The following is a 20,081-nucleotide window of genomic DNA, read 5'->3' on the forward strand; positions in this document are numbered from 1 at the left end:
TCATATTAGCCGTTGCTGACTGCATTGCAGCCAAGAAATAAAATGTGACATTAGGCTTCCTCAGGAGCCATAGGATGCAGGACTAGGGAAACTTCCCACTGTACCCTGCCCTAATGAGACTGCATCTAGAGGATTGTGTTCAGTTAGGAGTGTTATCATTAGAGTATAAGCACCTTATTAGAATATAAGGTTCTTGAGAATAGAGATTGTTTTGTTCTCTGTTCTCAGCAGCTGACACAGTACCTGACCTATGGACAGCGCTTAAATGTTAACTGATTCATTTCCATAGTTTAGAAAGTATATGGATAAACCAGAGGGCATTCAGAGGGATGCTCAAAGGGCCAGGCAAGGTTCAATTGAAGAAACTAGGAATTTTGACTGCAGAAGGCTTAAAGGATGCTTGATAATTGTGTCCGTGTATTTGGAGGGCTGTCATGTGGAAGGTCATAGTAAAAAGCAAGAATAAAGAATGCTAATGAGAAAAAAATGAGATCATAGAAGTTGAAATACTCAATCAAACTATTTAAATGAATGATTTGGGAAATGGACAATAGGAATGATATTGACAATTATCATGATTTTATGTAGATATTTAAAACATGTAAATTTGTTGCCACAGTAAGACCAAAAGACCCCAGAAAGTGCCTGATTCTACAAACATGTGACTTAGTTACTGAGTGAATAGCGATATTAATCAAAAGGCAACAGTAGTTTAGAATATAAACTTATTTGTAAAATCTTATTAAAGAATGATGTACAGTTATGAGCTAAAAGATAAGAAAAAAAACAGTTTAATGAAAAAATTATATAAGGATTATTTAAGGATGAATATTGAAGAAAAAGAAAAGTGGAAAAGATCTGTGAAAATTACTATAACAAACTATTTTCACATCCCAAATGAATCATCATAGTTCCAAAAGTGAGTAGAGAGAAGGCACTTACGAGCTTTCTCCCTATTGAGTAGTGGTGCCAGACAGAATGCCTAGAGACACAGTCAAGGACCACAAGAGATAATAGGGGCCAACTGTCTTTTCTCAAGTTTTTTATTTAGTATTTGGTTTTTTCCCCAATTGTATGTAAAAAAGAAATTTTAACATGCATTTAAATTTTAAAAATTTAATTAAATTGCTTTAATTAATTTCATTATATATTATTTATATATATAATTATAATTATACCACTTATATATGTGCAGTCATGCAAAATGTTTTCATGTTAGTCATGCTGTGAAAGAAAACACAGACCAAAAAAAAAAAAAAGAAAAAAATTTGAAGTATGCTTCCATTTACATTCAGACCTTACCAATTCTTGCTCTGGAGATGAATGGCATTTTTCATTCTGAGTCCTTTGGAATTGTTTTGGTTCATTGTACTGCTAAGAATAACTAAGTCATTCACAGTTGATCATTGTATAGTATTGTTATTTCTATGTATAATGTTTTCCTGGTTCCGCTCATTTCATTTTGCTTATCAGTTCATGTCAGTCTTTCTGAGAGCATCATGCTTGTCGTTTCTTTCTTTCTTTTTTTTTTTTTTTTTTTTTTTTTAATTTAATAGCCTTTTATTTACAGGTTATATGCATGGGTAACTTTACAGCATTAGCAATTGCCAAACCTCTTGTTCCAATTTTTCACCTCTTACCCCCCCACCCCCTCCCCTAGATGGCAGGATGACCAGTAGATGTTAAATACATTAAAATATAAATTAGATACACAATAAGTATACATGACCAAAACGTTATTTTGCTGTACAAAAAGAATCAGACTCTGAAATATTGTACAATTAGCTTGTGAAGGAAAACAAAAATGCAGGTGGGCATAAATATAGGGATTGGGAATTCAATGTAATGGTTTTTAGTCATCTCCCAGAGTTCTTTTTCTGGGTATAGCTAGTTCAGTTCATTACTGCTCCATTAGAAATGATTTGGTTGATCTCGTTGCTGAGGATGGCCTGGTCCATCAGAACTGGTCATCATATAGTATTGTTGTTGAAGTATATAATGATCTCCTGGTCCTGCTCATTTCACTCAGCATCAGTTCGTGTAAGTCTCTCCAGGCCTTTCTGAAATCATCCTGTTGGTCATTTCTTACAGAACAGTAATATTCCATAATTTTCATATACCACAATTTATTCAGCCATTCTCCAACTGATGGACATCCATTCAGTTTCCAGTTTCTAGCCACTACAAAAAGGGCTGCCACAAACATTCGTGCACATACAGGTCCCTTTCCCTTCTTTATAATCTCTTTGGGATATAATCCCAGTAGTAACACTGCTGGATCAAAGGGTATGCACAGTTTGATAACTTTTTGAGCATAGTTCCAAACTACTCTCCAAAATGGTTGGATTCGTTCACAACTCCACCAACAATGCATCAATGTCCCAGTTTTCCCGCATCCCCTCCAACAATCATCATTATTTTTTCCTGTCATCTTAGCCAATCTGACAGGTGTGTAGTGGTATCTTAGAGTTGTCTTAATTTGCATTTCTCTGATTAATAATGACTTGGAGCATCTTTTCATATGACTAGAAATAGTTTCGATTTCTTCATCTGAGAATTGTCTGTTCATATCCTTTGACCATTTTTCAGTTGGAGAGTGGCTTGATTTTTTATAAATTAGAGTTAATTCTCTATATATTTTGGAAATGAGGCCTTTATCAGAACCTTTGACTGTAAAAATATTTTCCCAGTTTATTGCTTCCCTTCTAATCTTGTCTGCATTAGTTTTGTTTGTACAAAAACTTTTCAGTTTGGTATAATCGAAATTTTCTATTTTGTGATCATGCTTGTCGTTTCTTACAGCACAATAGTATTCCATCACAACTAGATATCGCAACTTGTTTAGCCATTCGGTACCTCAATTTCTAGTTCTTTGTCACCATTAAAAATGATGCTATAAATATTTTTGTACATATAGGTCCTTTTCCTTTTTTTTTTTTTTTTTTTAATTTCTTTGGAATACAGAACTAGTAATGGTATTGTTTGGTCAACAGGTATGCATGGTCTTATAGACTTTGGGGCATAGTAACAAATTGCTCTCTATAATGGTTGGATAAGTTTGCAATTCCACCAACAATGCATTATGCGTCTCCATTTCCCCTCCAACATTTGTCATTTTCCTTTTCTGGCCTATTACCCAATCTGATGGGGGTGAGGTGGTACTTCAGAGTTGTTTTAATTTATATTTCACCAATCAGTAGTGATTTAGAACACTTTTCATAGGACTATAGATAGTTTTGATTACTTCATTCAAAAACTTTTTATTCATAACTATTAACCATTTATCAATTGAGGAATGAATTGCCTTCCCCACCTCACCCCACCCCAAAAAAGTGGGGAGGCTGAAAATCCCCAAAGTGTTTTTTTGGGCACCAGTGAAATGGGATCATTTCCAATCATTTCAACAAAGACTAAAAAAATCTCCACAGAATCTCATGGCTTCTGGTTCCATTTATATTCCTGTGACTCCACAAACTAAAACTTTCCCTGCCTAGCTATTGCTCTCATGTATGTCATCACTTTCTCCATTAGAATTAAAGCTACTCGATGGCAAAGATTTGTCTCACTTTTGCATTTGTATTCCCAGCACCAAGTGCAGTGCCACACTCCTTCCATTTGAGAATTATCAGATTTTCCCTTCATCAAATCCTGCTAAAATATTTTTCTGGCTTTCTATTCCCTTGTCTCTCCTCTTCCCAACATACTTAGTCTATCCCCCAAATTTCTGTTTCATCTCCTTGTCCTACTCCAGACAATTTCTCATATTAGCTAGTATTTCTATCACTATATACTTTTTAATTTAAAAAAAAAAAAAAAAACCTCTTCTCAACTAGCCCAGAAAAGAGCAGGGTTCAATTCTTCAATGAAAACCTACAAGTCATCCTTTCTGGGAGACAATGGTGTTGTAGAATCATGGGATTTGGGATCAGAAGACTTAGTTTTGTGTAATCTTGAGCAAACCACTTAACTCCCTGGGTTGTATCTTCCTCATTTGGAAAATAACAACGTAATATAAATAACTATACACAATCGATCTAAAAACTTTGTGATTTTTAGTACACTCTATCACTGTCTCCCAAAAAGAAGGAAGATGCTATCTAGGATTAGGATTGCATATATTTATTTAATATATTAATTTCTGATATTTAATTAAATATTTATATATGTTATATATATGCATTGTATGTATACACACACATACACGTATAATTTTTTTCATGGTCTCTTTGTTCCATCCTGGTGACCAGTTTTCTGGTCATTGACTTCTTTATACTTAGGAAACTCCATGAGCAGCAAACATGTACATAATCTTTCTTAAGGTTCTCCTTAATATCATTCTAGTGCCCTCCCTATGAGATTATCTCCAGTTTTTTCTCTCTGTAGTTTCTTTATACGTATGCATTCACATGTTGATGCTCCCATTAGACTGTGAGCTCCTTGAGAGCTACCGGATCTACCTTTTACCTTCTTTCGCATCCCTAGTACTTAGCAAAGTGCCTGTCTTATAGCAAGTAAATTACAATAAATGTTTGTTGACTTTACTTGTTACCAAGTCTGTACCGGAGGCCTTCCTTGTCGAGCAAAATCTGCCAGAGTTTGCCATCTATTGCCATTTCCTTGAAGAACTCAAGGTCACCTCTCTGCCATGGTGAAGAAGAACTTTTGTGGAGGCTTTTACAGCACCTCTCCATCTGGTGTATTAGCAGGTGGCCCAGGCTGTTCCAGTAGGCATTTAGGAAACCTGATGAATCTCCTTCAGCAGCATCGGCTGCCTCAACAAACTGTCTTTTTTGGATGCCGGTGACTCCTGGTCTTCTGGCTCAGCCTCCAGCCTCATGTCATTACCCAGGGCTCAGTATAGATGTACAAGTCACAGATAGATAGATAGATATGTATGTGTGATATTTATAAATCATATATATATAAAATATGATATCTATAAACCTGTTCAGTGTGCAGTATAGATATACAGGTCATCCATATACATATATGATACATGTATCATTATAGAAGTATGGGTCTCATATATGTATGTGTGTGTATATATGTATAGTATGCAGGTCATATATATGTGTATGGGTGATACATATATCAATGTAGATGTACAGGTCACATATGTGTATATGTGTAATACATATATTAGTGTAGATGTACAGGCCCAAAATGTAAAGTTTCTCATTAATTCAGTATTTCTGGCTTATTAAAGAAATATTTCAAATAAGCATCCTGTCCCTTATCTCCTTTCTCCTTCACCTAAGGCAGATTTCCTTGCAGTCCTAAGAAGCACCGACTCATTATGAGACTGATGTGACTCAGAAGAGGATTTTGGGGAAATGACACTTGCAGTTTTGCCCAGTCAGAAGCTATGTGAAAATGACAACCTGGCTTATAGGAGCCTCTGCAGATAGTGATTGATGACAGTGACAGAAAGGTGGCAAAAAATAATTTGCTGAAAGAACCAGGGAACTTGAGCACCTAAAAGCAAGTGAAGAGATTATTTAATCCTTTTACATTATAGGGGAGGCCTCTCAACCTTAGCAGCATGAAATGTTTTGTCACACAGCTTGTTCATGGCAGTGTGAGGACTGAAATTAGGAGACTGGAAGTCTGATTGTAGCTCTGACGCTAACTGTGTAACTTTGTGCAAATTACTAACTTTTCCACTGCTTCTTTTCTAAATGAGGGGATTTCCAGATTGAGGTGGGAGGGAGAATCTGTTCTGTTAGTGTAAGATGAGTGAGTTAGAGAACTGAGCTATAAGAAAGATGTCACCTGTATTATTGCTTCTGTAAAAGTTCCTTCCCCAAGTGTCATCTCACCAGGATGTCTTTGTCACCATTGTTTTCTTGCCCTTTCTTTCCTTAGATTGCAGGCTGCTCTGGGACTATGTCTATCAGTTGCTTTCTGACAGCCGGTACGAAAATTTTATCCGATGGGAGGACAAAGAGTCCAAAATATTCCGGATAGTGGATCCCAACGGACTGGCTCGACTGTGGGGAAATCACAAGGTAAAAGGAATCAGAGATTTATTTGGTGAAACCACTACCAAAACTAAGTTTTTGTTTTTCTTTTTTTCTTTCCTTGACTAAGTTTTTGTTTTTCTTTTTTTCTTTCCTTGTTCTATAGTTTGTTAATTCATACTTCATTGTCCTAAAGAAGGAAACATTATTAAAAATGTACTCTTAGCCCATCCTCCAGCATGTAAAGTTTGCTCATTAATTCAATATTTCTGTTTTTTTAAAGGTATATTTCAAAAAAAAAAAAAAAAAAACTATCCTGTCTTCTATTCCCTTTAACTAAGGCCTTACTTCTTTGTACTCTAAGAGATATAGACTCTTTATGGTCTAATGTGACTTAGAAGAAGACCTTAGGGAAATGGTACTTCCAGTGCTGTTCATTGAAAAGCTCTGTGAAAAATGAAAGCATAGTTTATGCTTAGATAACAATCTGATTCTGACTGCAGAATGTCCTCTCTAATAATAATCATTCCCAAAATATGGTGATCCCATCATTTTGAAAGCCAGGAAATTAAGGAAATTAGTAAAAAAGGATGAAATCTGGAAAGTAGAATTTGTTGAATCCACAGCACTAAATGAAAAACAATGTTAATTAGTTCAAGTACAGTATTCCGAACTATGAGGTAGGACAGGAGATTTAGAGCAAACTTTCCTACCAGGAAGAATGCAAATACAACCAGCCATTATATTATGGAAAGGTAGAGACTAAAAAATAAAAGTAGAGTTGACTGAGTTCTTCTTGGGATTTCCACTGTCTTCTAGGAAAAGAATTTCTCTGACATGTCCCTAGCATAATAAAAAAGATTCTATAGGCTCTGACAAGGAAGCTTAGGTGACAGTGGATAGAGTCCTGGGCCTGCAGTCAGGAAGACTCATCTTGTGGAATCCAAATCTGGCCTCAGACATGTCCTAAGTGTGTGATCCTGGGCAAGTCACTTAATCCTGTTTGCCTCAATTCCTAATCTGTAAAATGAGCTGGAGAAGGAAATAGCAAACTATTCTAGTATATCTGCCAAGAAAACAGGCCACAAAGAGTCTGACAAGACCGAAACTACTGAACACAGGCTCTGACAATTTAATTCTTAACCAAATAAAGACAGGGATTGTTAGGGGGGGGAGGGGGGGGGTCGAACATGTTGGCTACTGGGAAGGAAAGAAAACTATCCCTTTTCGGATGTGTCACACTTCCCAGATTTAAGAATCATTCTCCAGCTGGGTCTTTCTTAGCCTTAATTTTAAATGATAAAACAGAAATACCAGCTTACTAAATGTCATTCATTGTATGGAGGCTTAAGTGATGGGGTAGAATTGAAAGTGGTCCAGGGGAGATTCCTCAGGCCAACCAGAAAGTACTCGTGGGAAGAAGAATTAAGGAAAATGGCTAAAAGGTACATTATTTCTTCTTGCTCTTAAGATGTTTTACAAAAGGTTATTCATCCCCTGAAAGAAAACCACAACCATGTGTATAAAAACAAAGGGGTGGGGCATAACAGGCATGGAAACAGCCAAAGGGGAATAGAACAGGTAGCCTTCCAGAACTGGCTGGACCACTCAAAGTGTTGTGTGTGTGCATGTGTGGTGTTTTCTTTTTTAAATAGACCCCTTAGTGACTTTTCTGAAGTTCATTTCACCCATGTGCTTTTGTTTCTCCCTTCTCTGAACAAACAGAACAGAACAAACATGACCTATGAGAAAATGTCTCGAGCCCTTCGCCACTACTACAAACTCAACATTATCAGGAAGGAGCCAGGACAAAGGCTTTTGTTCAGGTACCACTTCCTTTTTTTCTACTATACTTTTTCCAGGTGGTAGATTTTCATTAAATGAGGGATTGAAGTTGTCAAAAATCTGCATATTTTTTTATAATTTGGAGGTTCCAGCATGTACCCTGATGTGTTTTGGATAAAATTGTGAGTTGGTCCAACCATTCTGAAAAACAATTTGAAAATATACAAAGAAAGTCAATAAATGTACATATTTTTTGACTTAGCAATACCACCAATAGATATATACTCTAGTGAAGTGAACAGGAGAAGACAAGGTGCCTAAAAATATCAAAATATTTATATGAGCCCTTTTTTGGTAGCCCCCCCCCAAAAAAAAAAAAAAAAAACAACAACAATAACAACTGGAAATATGGTGATATTCATCAGTATTAACTAGAAAAAGGTGGTATATGAATGAAATGAAATGTTATTATACCTTGACAAACAACAAATAGGAAGAATTTAGGGAAACTCGGAAAGATTCATGTAGATTGACACCAAATGAAGCAAGCAGAACTTGAAGAGCAATTTATGCAATAATCACAGTAATATAAAGGAAAATGGTCTTGAAAGACATCAGATCTTGGATCAGTATAACAACAAATGTCAGCAGTAGAGAACTAGTCATGACATGCACCTCCATCCTTCTGACAAGTGAGGGTCAAGTACCAATAGGCACAGAATGAGCCATATGTCGTCATAAATGGCCAATGCTTAGGTTTTGTTTGTTTAACTATATTTCTTTGTTTCAAGGAAGATAACATGGGAGAGATGAGAGCATTAGGAAGTAACAGTGGTATAAAAAATTTAAAGAGATAAATGAAACATTTATAAATAAAAAAAGCATTTCATCAACTCTTATGTATCAAATGCTGGCACATTATAAAAAGCAAAAAAAAAAAAAAAAAAAAAAAAAACAATCTAATGGAATAGATAGGTATATCCTATCCAGGAATAACTAGAAAATTGGCAAAGGGCATGTATTTTAGAAGAGATGGCCAGAGAAGACATGAAATCCCAGTATGGGATTTTCCCTAAGTAGTGTTTTTGTGGAAAGGCAGCTATCAATGAGGAGAAGAGGCTCCCAAGGTGAAAATTCCTTTAGGGCTATAGAGGAGCTAGATTTATCTTCTGATATCATCGACTATTACAGCCAAAGACAAAGAATACTATTTGGAAATAATGGGGAAATCTCTTATTTGTAATTATTTTTAGTCAGTTAAAGCTGAAAGCTGGTTGAGTTTTATATTAGCTGACTCATATTAGCTGACTCATCCCCATGCATATTCATGATCAGTTAGCATTATCTTTGAGTTTTCTAAATGAGCTACTTAAGTCCTCTGGAGTCTCTGTCACATGTTAAACCATTGGTAGTGCCAAGAATTGAACCTGAATTTTCAGATCATCAGTCCATACATACATATTTTTTGGCAGAAGTTTTGACTTTATTATCCTCTTGTATTTATGTTTTGATCTTCTCCATCACCATAATGACTTTGTATAGTCGGGATATTTTTCTGCTGCTTGTTCGTTTTCCACCCTTTTTCATGATTTTTTTTTTTTTTCTGGTTACACATGTACATTTTTTTTTAAATACACATTTCTTTATAAATCTTGTTAGAAGAGACAAATCAGAACAATCATCAGTCCATATTCTTGTGTGAGTACTGGAAAGAGCTTTACAGAAATTCTGTTGTGATACTTTCACTGTCACATGGAAAGTGACCATGGATTCTCAATATGCCAATGAAGAACCTTGCCCAGTTCTACTGTGCTAGAAAAACTTTGAATTTGGTTTCAGCAACTGAAAATAAAATAACTACCCATTAGTTAAGGAATGACTAAACAAATGGTGATACTTATACATGGAAGATTACTGCAGTGTAGGAAATACAGAAAAGCATAGAAAGGCTTCTATGGAAAGTGAAGTCAGCAGGACCAAGAAATTAATATACCCAGTAACAATAACAGTGGAAGTGGAAAGAGTAGCATTAAAAAAAAATGAAATTAAATACTTTATAATGACCAAACTTGGCCCCAAAGAAGAGGTGGCAAAATGTATTTCCTTCCCTTCTTTGCATGGGAGAGGAAGTTAGAACAATGATATACTGTCCAGCTCAGCAGGTTTAGCCAAGCTCTTTTTTCTTTCTCTTTTATTCTTTGTCATAAGGGTTGGCTTGTTGAGTAGGGAAAGGGAGAAAAAGATATATTTGGAAATAAAAATGATGCAAAAATTCTAGAGATGGCAGTTAAAAAAAGTTTTAATAACTAAAAAGGTCAGAACCCTCAGACTTCCAAAGCTATATACCATAAATACTTTCTTCAGGAGGCATCTTAAAAGGTACTAGATTGTAAACAAATTGACTAAATCTTTAAAGTCAGGAAACAACTGATTACTGACTAGGGAACTACTTCAAAATCAGTTATCTATGTGTAATCAGACTGTCAACTAGTTATAGTAAAAGTCAGAATCAGCACTACATTAGAATAAAAGATAAAAGTTAGAAGAAGACACTTCAAGTAATAAATAAAAGCTCCAATCCAACAAGTTTAAACAAATTATTGTCATCAAAAATGGTAAATAGGAGGAAGTTTTAACCAAATTTTAACCAGGCATTTTTTTTTTTTAATGAACTAATCCATTTATACAGCCTTCTATTAGGCTCTGGGGATACAGAGAAAAACAAAATGGCACTTTCCCAGGAGTTTAAACTTCTTTTTTTTAATGTAGAGATACAATACATACATAGGTAACATAATATAAGAAGTATTAAAAAGTAAATACAAAGTAGCTTGAGCAGGAATGCTAACAAATGGGGGTGAGGGGATCACACGAAGGTGATGCTTGAGCTCACTGCTGAAGGGGGAACCAAAGACCCTGAAAGGCAGAGGTTAAGAAAGAAAGAAAAGGTTCTAGTCATGGGAGACAATCTGTGTCAGGGCAGGAAGTTGGAAGATGAAATGTCAATTTTAGGAAGCAACAAGTAGCTCACTTTGGAATATTAAATTCTGGGAAGGGGAGCCAAATAAGTCTAGAAAGAGAGGCTGGAGCCAGATTATGATGAAAAAAGCATTAATTGGGATCATTACCATTTACCACAGAGGTTTAGCCAATTTAAAGTCATCAGAACAGAATGGCTAAGATATCCCTAAAATCACCTCAGCAATCACTGATCTCTTTTCTAAACATAGGGAAAGGTAATACAGGTCTAGAATATAAACTTTTTTGCAAAAATATTAGAGAGGAGAATGTTGAAAGACTATCTTCTAAAATAGGGAAGAGCTAAGTGAGTCCCAAAAGCAGAGTGGTCAAACTTAACCATCTGCTGGGTCACAACACTCTTCCGTATGATACAAATTGAATTAAAGCGTAATTGAGAAGTATTTAACAAAATGAATTTGTCAAAAAAAAAAGACAATTTAATACAGATAATGTTCATATGTCGTATTCTAAGTCAGTATACATCTGCAGGGCTTTGGAACCAGCCCTGTTTCTGTTTGAATTCAAAATTACTACCCAAGAGTCTTCAGAGATGAAACTGAAAGGAAACACATAGATTAAAAGCAGCATAAACATGCTGTCATTTTAAAGTCTACATATGAAAATAGCAGGACTACACACAGAGAGAACCAAAAGTTCTCCCTACTCCTTCCTAGTCAAGTAGAAGTTTGGTTATCAGGGCCTCCTTAAAAATATAATAAAACATTCTTCTGTAGGAAATTTCAAAAATAATGTTCACTATCACATGGATCTAGAATTAAGATAATACCACTTTATTACATGAATGATGTATACCTTCCAAATAAAAGGACTTCACTGTGTCTGCCTTACATAACTTCTGTAATCTTCAATGTGACAAGTGAATGCATATCATAAAATCCATGATTGTTTAAGTATTTATGTCAGGCCTACCCTTAAACAAACTACAACATACTTGTATGCCTTGCACTATGTCCTCTCGATGTCCTCAGACAGTTAACAGGAGAGACAGTGACTTAAGTTAGAGTGACAGTGTGGCCAGTGAAGAGAGCTCTGGTCTATTAGTTGTCCCTCCATTTTTTCCATGACTATCAGTGATAAGTTCCCTTTGCACCCATAGCAATCTCTTAGACAGTTCTCATTCTCTTCATCATCAGAACTGTTTCTATAGAATTTTAGCTCATGGATGCTACTTATTCTTTCTCAGAATCTCCTCTCTCCCCAAATCTTTCTCATCAGAAATGTTTTTCTCTGTCTTGATGATTCCCTTTAGAAATTTAGTTTGAGGGTTCCTTGTTATTCTTTCTCTGAACTCTTTGAAATCTGTTCTACCCAAATCTTGGATACTTGTTAAATTACACTTGGTTTTCCTCCCCTTTTCCATAGCAAATTTTGAAATCAAATGAAATAATTGTAAGACTCTTAGCACAGTACCTGACACATAGCAGGGGCTAGTTAAATGTTAACTTTTTACTGTAATTATTAGTCTTTGAATCAGGGCTGTGATTTGATGAAATTGATGTTTTAGTAGAGATTTCATCTGCTGTCACAGGATGAGATGAAGGCAGGAAAACTTGGAGTCAGAGCCAACAATTAGGAGGGATTCTGAAGCTTATGTAGTTAGCTCTTCTTCCCTATTATAGTTGAAATTACGTTATAAACTAGCTATACCCAGAAAAAGAACTCTGGGAGATGACTAAAACCATTACATTGAATTCCCAATCCCTATATTTATGCACACCTGCATTTTTGATTTCCTTCACAAGCTAATTGTACAATAATTCAGAGTCTGATTCTTTTTGTACAGCAAAATAATGTTTTGGTCATGTATACTTATTGTGTATCTAAGTTATATTTTAATATATTTAACATGACCAGTAGGTCATCCTGCCATTTAGGGGAGGGGGGGGGGGGTAAGAGGTGAAAAATTGGAACAAGAGGTTTGGCAATTGTTAATGCTGTAAAGTTACCCATGTATATATCCTGTAAATAAAAGGCTATTAAATAAAAAAAAAAAAAAAAAAAAAAAAAAAATTACGTTATAAAACTATCAGCTTTTTTAGTATTATAGGCAACACATTGGAGGCATTTCTAGGACTTAATGTAATCTCCATCTAAGAGAGAAGTCAGGTTAAGAAAGATTTAATTCAAAAAGCTCTGGAGTAATAAAGCAAACTTTTATTCTTCTTTTATTTTTCCCCCTTCTCCAGCAACACCGCCAATCTGCCTCACAAGTCTTAATGCTATTCAGTACACTTCCTTGCCTCCTGATTGTCTCTAGGATCAATTAGGAAATTGCATGTTTGCTATATAAAGCCCTTCATAACCTTCCCATCTCTCCAGTTTTCTGACAATATACTCCCTTCCACGTACTCTGTTGTCCTTCCTTACTGACATCTGGGCTTCCCCTGTCTTTGTTCCCTCTGTCTGGAATTCTCTTCTTCATCTCTGCCTTCTGTATTCCTGCATCATCTGGTTCAAATCCTGTCTATTGCAGGAGACCTTACTGATCTTTCCCTTCCCTCTCCTCTATTCTTCTTTTCATTCCTATATATTTCTCTCTCTGTTCTTCCCTTCCTCTGTCTCTCCCTTCTTCCCTTGCTCCCTCCCTCCTTTCCTTCCTTCCTCCCCTCTTTCTCTCTTCTGTCTCTCCTCTCTCTTTTTCTCTTTCTCTCTATGTATGTATACATAAATTGTGTACATATATCGTCTTGTATGTTCATTGTTATTTACATGTCATATCCTTTATTAGAACTTGTAGGCAGAGACTATATTTTTGTCTTTCATGACATCCTCAGCACTTAGTACAGTGTCTGGCACATAATAGGTACTTAATAAATGCTTATTGATTGATTGATTGATTTCAGTATTTTCCCTTAAATTGTCCTTTGAGCTGAAAAGTTATATGTCATTTTCTAGGGACTAAAAGGCCAGATTGTTCTTTATACATTCCAAAGATCTATAAATAGGAAATATATAGATAAAACATCTCTAGTATGTGATGATAGCCCTTTCTTGGTTATGATGTATAACCAAGGTTTGATAACCTTTGAAAAAACTAAATCTTTCTCCTCTTCTTCTTGAAAAAAAAAAGGTTCATGAAAACCCCAGACGAAATCATGAGTGGCCGAACAGACCGTCTTGAACACCTTGAGTCCCAAGAGCTGGATGAACAAATGTACCAGGAGGATGAGTGCTGAAGGAACCAAGGATCACCTCGGGATGGATCAATGAAAAGGAAAACCATCCAGCTGGAGTGCTGGAGGTGTGTGGGGGCAGGGTGAATTGAGGGAAAGCAAAAAGGAAGAAACACAGAATTGGGAGTTGAGCAGACCAGAAAGGACCCCAGAGCACCTTAGATAAAGCACCTGCAGCAGCTGGGCTGGTGTTCTGGTAGAGGGACCAGAGCCTGGGACTTATGTACTATTTCACTCTCCTTTGGGGATCTCCCTTGGCCTGTAATTCCTCGTCCCCACCCCTTTGCCCATTGTTAGTTTCTGGGTTTGGGGGTTGTTGCTGTTTTTTTATGAACATGCAGTTTGACTTTTTCATAATTCATATAGGGCAAGATGACAGTTTGCTTTCCTATGGAAATATATATATATCGATTATATTTTTTTTTTGCAAGTCTCACAAATCATGGCATAAAAATCCAACCTGACAGGAAAGAGAGTATGCAAGGTTTCTTTTTTTTTTTTTTCTACTGTACACAGAAGGTTTGCTTCTGTTGCTCTTGTGTCCTGGCTGCTGGAGGGTGGGGGAAAAACTTACTTTAAAAGAAAAAAATTTTGAAAAGGGGCACTCACTCTTATTTTTTTCCCTTTCCTTCTTTCCTTCCTGTCTGCCTTTGATCTTTGGACATCTTTCAGCATAGTTCAGCGTAGCCTAACATCTTGGGAATTGCTGGTCTGTGAAATAAAGCCAGTGATCTAAGTGGTAAAAAGTAAAGGAAAAAAAAGTACCAGCATTTGGCCACCCATCTTAAATATGCCTTCAGGAAGTTAGGAATTCTACAGGTGTATTTCCAAAGGATATATTCTAGGTCCAAAAAACAAAGAACAATACAGCATTGGAGAAGGGCACTCACCTATTTGTCCTTCCAGATACCACTCCCAAGTTGTCTACAAGCATTAGGATTCTGTATAACACTGAAGAGAGAAAATATGATAATAAAAAAAAAACAAACCCAAGAACTTAATGAAAAATATCTTGTAAAGTAGAGAACGTACAGAGAGGAGAGGTTGTAAGGAAACGCCTTGTTCTTCTTGCCCCGTCCTGGGTATCATCTTGCCAACAGTTCCATACCCTATCTTATTTTTCCCGTTATTCAGATATTTTTATTAATGATTTCATAGTGTCTTTTAACCTGTTTTTCCCTTTAGTCCCCATTTGAATTAGAGCATTTGAGATGAAAGGAACTTCCAAGCAGCACTAGCTGCCAGCAATGATCTTCTTCTCTTCCCTTTTGGGATACATAGTCAGCCCTTCCTTCCTTCCTTTTTAATTAATGGGATATCTGAACTCAGGACAGGGCTCATTTATCAGTCTGTTTCTCTTGGAAATTAAGTCAGTAATCTTTTAAGGTGAGGACTGTCTCACCTTTTGATACTCCAGTTACTAATAACAGATGTTTTTTTAAAGAAATGCTAAAGGCATTTTTGATTTTCTAGGCATTTAGAATTGAATTGAATTCAATTTACTTTTATTAAGCACCTACTATGTACAAGACATTGTGCTAGGTACTGTGGATACAAAGACAAACTAAGCTTTACCTTCAAAGAACTTACATTCTGTTGAGTTTATCTTATAAAGGTTAAGCTTTCCAGAATGAGGGACACAGGCTTTTCTATCCCCTTCTCCCCCCATCATAAATTAAAAAAAAAAAAAAGGCTTCATTATTCTCAAGAATTATATCATTTCTGTGAACTTGCTTGTTTTGGGCAGTGCTCTCATAGATACATCAGTAACAGTAGGTGCAGCTGCTATCTCTATTTCAGGCACCTGGAATATCTGGGCTTTCTCCTCAAACCCCTCCTGCCTTTCCCACCTTTCCTACTAGTCAGGTGTGTTCAGGACATAAGCGTACAGGGTAACAGAAGCCTCTCTTTGGACAATTCCTAATAGGGGAACCCATTGAGTGGACAAATATCAAGACAGATATTAAGAGCTGACAATAAATTTATCTTACGTGTTACTTTGCCTCTAAACACGTCCTAGGTCAATGCAAAATCAAATGACGGCTTTCCCTCTTCTAGAATGATTAGGGCGTGTAGGCGTGTAGGTAGACTTCCTGACTGTCAATACAGCAACATAAAACACCTGGGTTTTTTTTTTTTCCTGCTTTAGTAAAGAAGAAATGCCATATAGTAGTTCACCCCAACATGGTTCAAGTGCATACAGATCTTTTAAGCTTGCTTAGAGGCAACAGCCAGAAATTTTTCACCCTCGAAGACAATTGATAATGGAGCTCAAAGGATTAAATTGAGCCAGGGGCTGTACTTAATATATTGTGAAAATAATTCATATTTTTAAAGACAAGAGAAAGGGCAGAAATTTTTATCCAAAGGCAATATTTTATGGCTCTGAAATGGAAAGAAAATCCTGCATCTTTGATTTGGGACATTAGGTTTTGATCATTCCAACCAGAGACAAATATTGAGTCTTTTCTTATCCAAGTGGATATGTGGCAGAATTAAAGAGGAAAAGCTCTCTTTTCCTTAATGCTTCTATATTTTCTTGCATTCTCTGTGAAAATGCAAAATGATAACCATGATGAAGAAATGGCAAACAGTATCCATTTCTGCATAATCCCCTTTTGTTTGTTTTTTTCATAATCTGTTATTAATCCAGATGTTTTATATAACACTTTTCCCTTAAGGTAGCTGCTAATTATGTTCACCCCACAAGTTCCAGCTGATGGTATGCTCTATAAAGAAGGAAATAGGATGTTTGAAACCTCCTGCAAGTACAGTATTTACCTGCTCCTACCCTTAAAGGCTTTCTGATTTTGTGGACAGAGTCTAACTGGTATGAAATTGTCATTTCTCCCCTACTAGATGATACCAGTTATCAAAATGTCACGTTGGGCCAAACTTATTCAACAATGTAAATAGTTCTGTTCTTGCCTTTCTGCCATCCCATGGGGATTTTTGGCCTGCAAAGGAAGGAAAGAAAAGTACAGAGGTGAGAGCTACATGAAAAGATGTTTCTCCTCTAGTTGAATCCAGGAATCTGAGAATTGAAATAGCCCAGCCTGTCTCTGACCAAAAATCCCCCTCTAATGTCTTAAAAAATGAATTGTCTATTCTCTACCTGAAAGCCTCCAATAAAGGAGAACCTGCCATCTTAGTCTTTTATCCACTGTAGGTTCTAATTTGTCTAGACCCTATTGTAAGCCAATAGAAAACAATTAGATGCTTGTCTGTCTGACATCAAACAATCAATGTTAAATACTAGTTATGTGCTAGGTACTGTGCTAACCACTTGGGATACTAAAAGAAACAAGACAGTCCCTACCCTTAAGGAGTTTACAATCTACTTTCTGCTAATCATTTTTATTCCAATTTTCCCATTCTCTTGATGGAAGAAAAAATGAAAGGCAAGTAAGAAATTGAACAATTCATTTTTCTCACTCTCACCTATTAATCATTCCCGCCTTTCTCAGTGTCCTTCCTATCTCTTACTCCTAATACAGCTTTTGTTATTATTTTCCTTAGTATTTATTGTCAACATTAGTTCATTCTGGGCCCTATGATTCTGTCAGTTCTTATAGGATTGTCTTTTTCAGGTTCATGCTACTCTGTCATATTCATGGTCAAATTAATTACCCTTTCTTCCATCTTGCATATGCCTTCTAAAAATCTTAATTAGTTAGTTATTTCTTAGTATATTCATGTCAGTTTCTTTTAGCAGCCTGCCATTTTCTTTCCCGTCAGAAACAGATCTGTCTCATCCTCAAAATTCCATTCTTGAGAATTTCCTATCCACTTTGAGTCAACTTCCCTAGCAAAATATTAGGCCATTGGATCTGGACTTTTTGAAATATCATATCCCCAGATGTGTCTGGGTGTTTATTATACCTCTGCTTGGCTTTTCTTACCCATCACTTCATTACAAATGGTATCTTAATGGCCACTTGCCCCCAAATTTTATGCTTTATATTGCATTTCTTTAATCAATTAATTCCTCTTTGTTGATCAGAATGGCCCAAGAAGGCAGTTCCCCCTTGTTGCTTCTCCACCTTTTGAAAGATAAACTTAATTGTCAAGACAAGCTACAGCTATCAGTTGTTCTCCTCTCAGCAATAGGATGCCAGCAGGTGTCTAGATTGTTAAAGACACCTTTATTCAATTTGTCTTTGTATTTCAAAACAGTACTTCTGTATCCCTCTATTGATTGTTACTCAGATCTTCTCTACAATGACCTCCCCCCCTTTTAACATTCTTGGATTTCCCCTGTGAATATAACTTCCTAATATGCAGTGCTGTTCCCCTTTCCCCATGATCTGTTCTGCTTTTTTTGAATAAAGTATGCCCTTCCAGAGCCACGATCCAGTCATGAATCTCATCCCACTCAATTCCAATGGAACTGGTAAGGTAAAATTGGCCTCCCTAGCCTAGCCTAGCCACAGGACCTCTAATTTTCATCCTGCACTTCTCTAACACCCTATGTTCTTGACATCTTTATTTTCTCTGTACCACTGGAAGTCAGAAAACCATAACTACTCTCTTCAGATATTTTGTTCAGTAAGTCACTGACAGATTGCCACCTTTCCATCAGACTTAAGCAGAGACATCTTGGCAGAGATGCTGGACTGAATGCAAGTATGCTATAATCTCTAAAATACACTCAACTTCTTCAGCCTCCTTGCTGATTGGGACACCAATTTGCCAGCTGTTCAAGAGCAGTTAGGAGAAAACTACAGAGAGAGGACAGTAAATGCTTTCATTGAATACTAAAAGTTAAAGAAAGGATTCCTAGACTTTTTTATATCCTGGACCTTTTTGGCTGTCTGGCAGAGTTCAAGGACTCCTTCTCAGAATAGTGTTTTTAAATGCATAAAACAAAATTGATAAAATTGCAAAGGAAATCAGTTCTGTTAAAATATTAAAACAAACAAAAACCTCCAGTTCAGCTACTCTAGTGAAGAACATTTACTGTCCTCTACAATGCAATCTGTCAATCAAGATTAACCTTCCAAGTAAAAATTGAGAGCTAAAACCAGATTTCTACTTTCTATTTCCTAGAGTCCAAAATTAAAAATATTTTAGAAGTACTAACTGCCTGTTGTAGATGGGAAGATTGGCATAGAGAAGTTTAAAAACTGGAGACAGCAAGTCAGAGTCAGCACTAAGGTTGGGACCTAGAATGCAGCAAACTTTATTTATATTAGCCATAGTCCATTTGACTGACCCATCCTTGCAAAGGAAGCTGAAGAAAATTATGAAAAAAAATAAGCAAAAAAAAAAAAAAAAAAAAAAAGGATAGCATTTCTTTGCCAGAATATTTGGTGCTAGTTGGAAGCATTTAATCTACTACTTTTCTGAAGAGGGAACTAGACTGAGGGGTGTAGTGTTCCATTCCAGGGCTGGACATAAAAATTATTCCTCTGCCTAATTGAAGTCAAATAGAATTCTCTCAGTCATATCTCATCAACACTAATTGACTACCAACTGTCTAAATATCTCACATGCCCAGTGACTATTCTTAAAGGTTTTTCTTTGTGACAACCATCTGCAAATCCACAATGAATCTAGACTTTTTTTCTTTTTCTTTTTCTTCTTCTTCTTCTTCTTCTTCTTTTTTTTTTTTTTTTTTTTTTTTAAGTTTCTAATCTGTTGTTTATGAGGTGTGGGGTTTATAAGGGACTGAATCAAATGAATGTAACCAAATACAAAAAAAAAAAAAAATGCCTATTCTCAGGGCCAGTGAGTTGCAAATAATTTTTAAAGAAAAGCCTATAATTACATCATCTCAATAAATTGTTTTTATATAAAATGATGTCTCGAATCTCTTTATAATAACATGAAATATGATCAAAGTGATTCTTTGTCCTGCTTTATTACTGCATAAAGTGCAGTCATGGTTTATAATTGAGGCAAAGCTTGATTAAAATGGGATCTCTAAGCATTTTCTCAGGCACATGTCTTTAAATAATAAGAAAGCAGCTGAAATCTGAGCAGCTGCCTCAGACTAAATTAGTCAAGACAAACTTCAGGGGTAAGTGTAGTGTCTGGTTCCAAGGGTCTGAGAGAGACAACTACACAACCAGGCGATTTCTGCTTTTGCCCCATGGAACATCTCTTTACTAGCTCTAAT

General features: G+C 36.1%; 1 protein-coding gene across 3 annotated transcripts in view; it reads left to right on the forward strand.

Annotated features, from left to right (window-relative positions):
- ETV6 (ETS variant transcription factor 6) overlaps positions 1–19,690 on the forward strand; it is a 305,038-nt gene extending 285,348 nt beyond the window's left edge. For 2 of the 3 annotated variants that reach the window (XM_012550761.3, XM_012550762.3), the window contains exons 6-8: positions 5,866–6,008; positions 7,686–7,786; positions 13,858–19,672. In XM_012550761.3, coding sequence (XP_012406215.1) covers positions 5,866–6,008; positions 7,686–7,786; positions 13,858–13,963 — 350 coding nt within the window. In that variant the 3' untranslated portion in view covers positions 13,964–19,672. Of the gene's footprint in view, positions 1–5,865; positions 6,009–7,685; positions 7,787–13,857 lie in introns of all 3 variants that reach the window. The other variant, XR_004229489.1, reaches the window with a different exon arrangement.
- The last annotated feature ends 391 nt before the right edge of the window (positions 19,691–20,081 follow it).

The sequence above is a fragment of the Sarcophilus harrisii genome, chromosome 5, assembly GCF_902635505.1.
Source record: "Sarcophilus harrisii chromosome 5, mSarHar1.11, whole genome shotgun sequence".
Taxonomy (NCBI): Eukaryota; Metazoa; Chordata; class Mammalia; order Dasyuromorphia; family Dasyuridae; genus Sarcophilus; species Sarcophilus harrisii.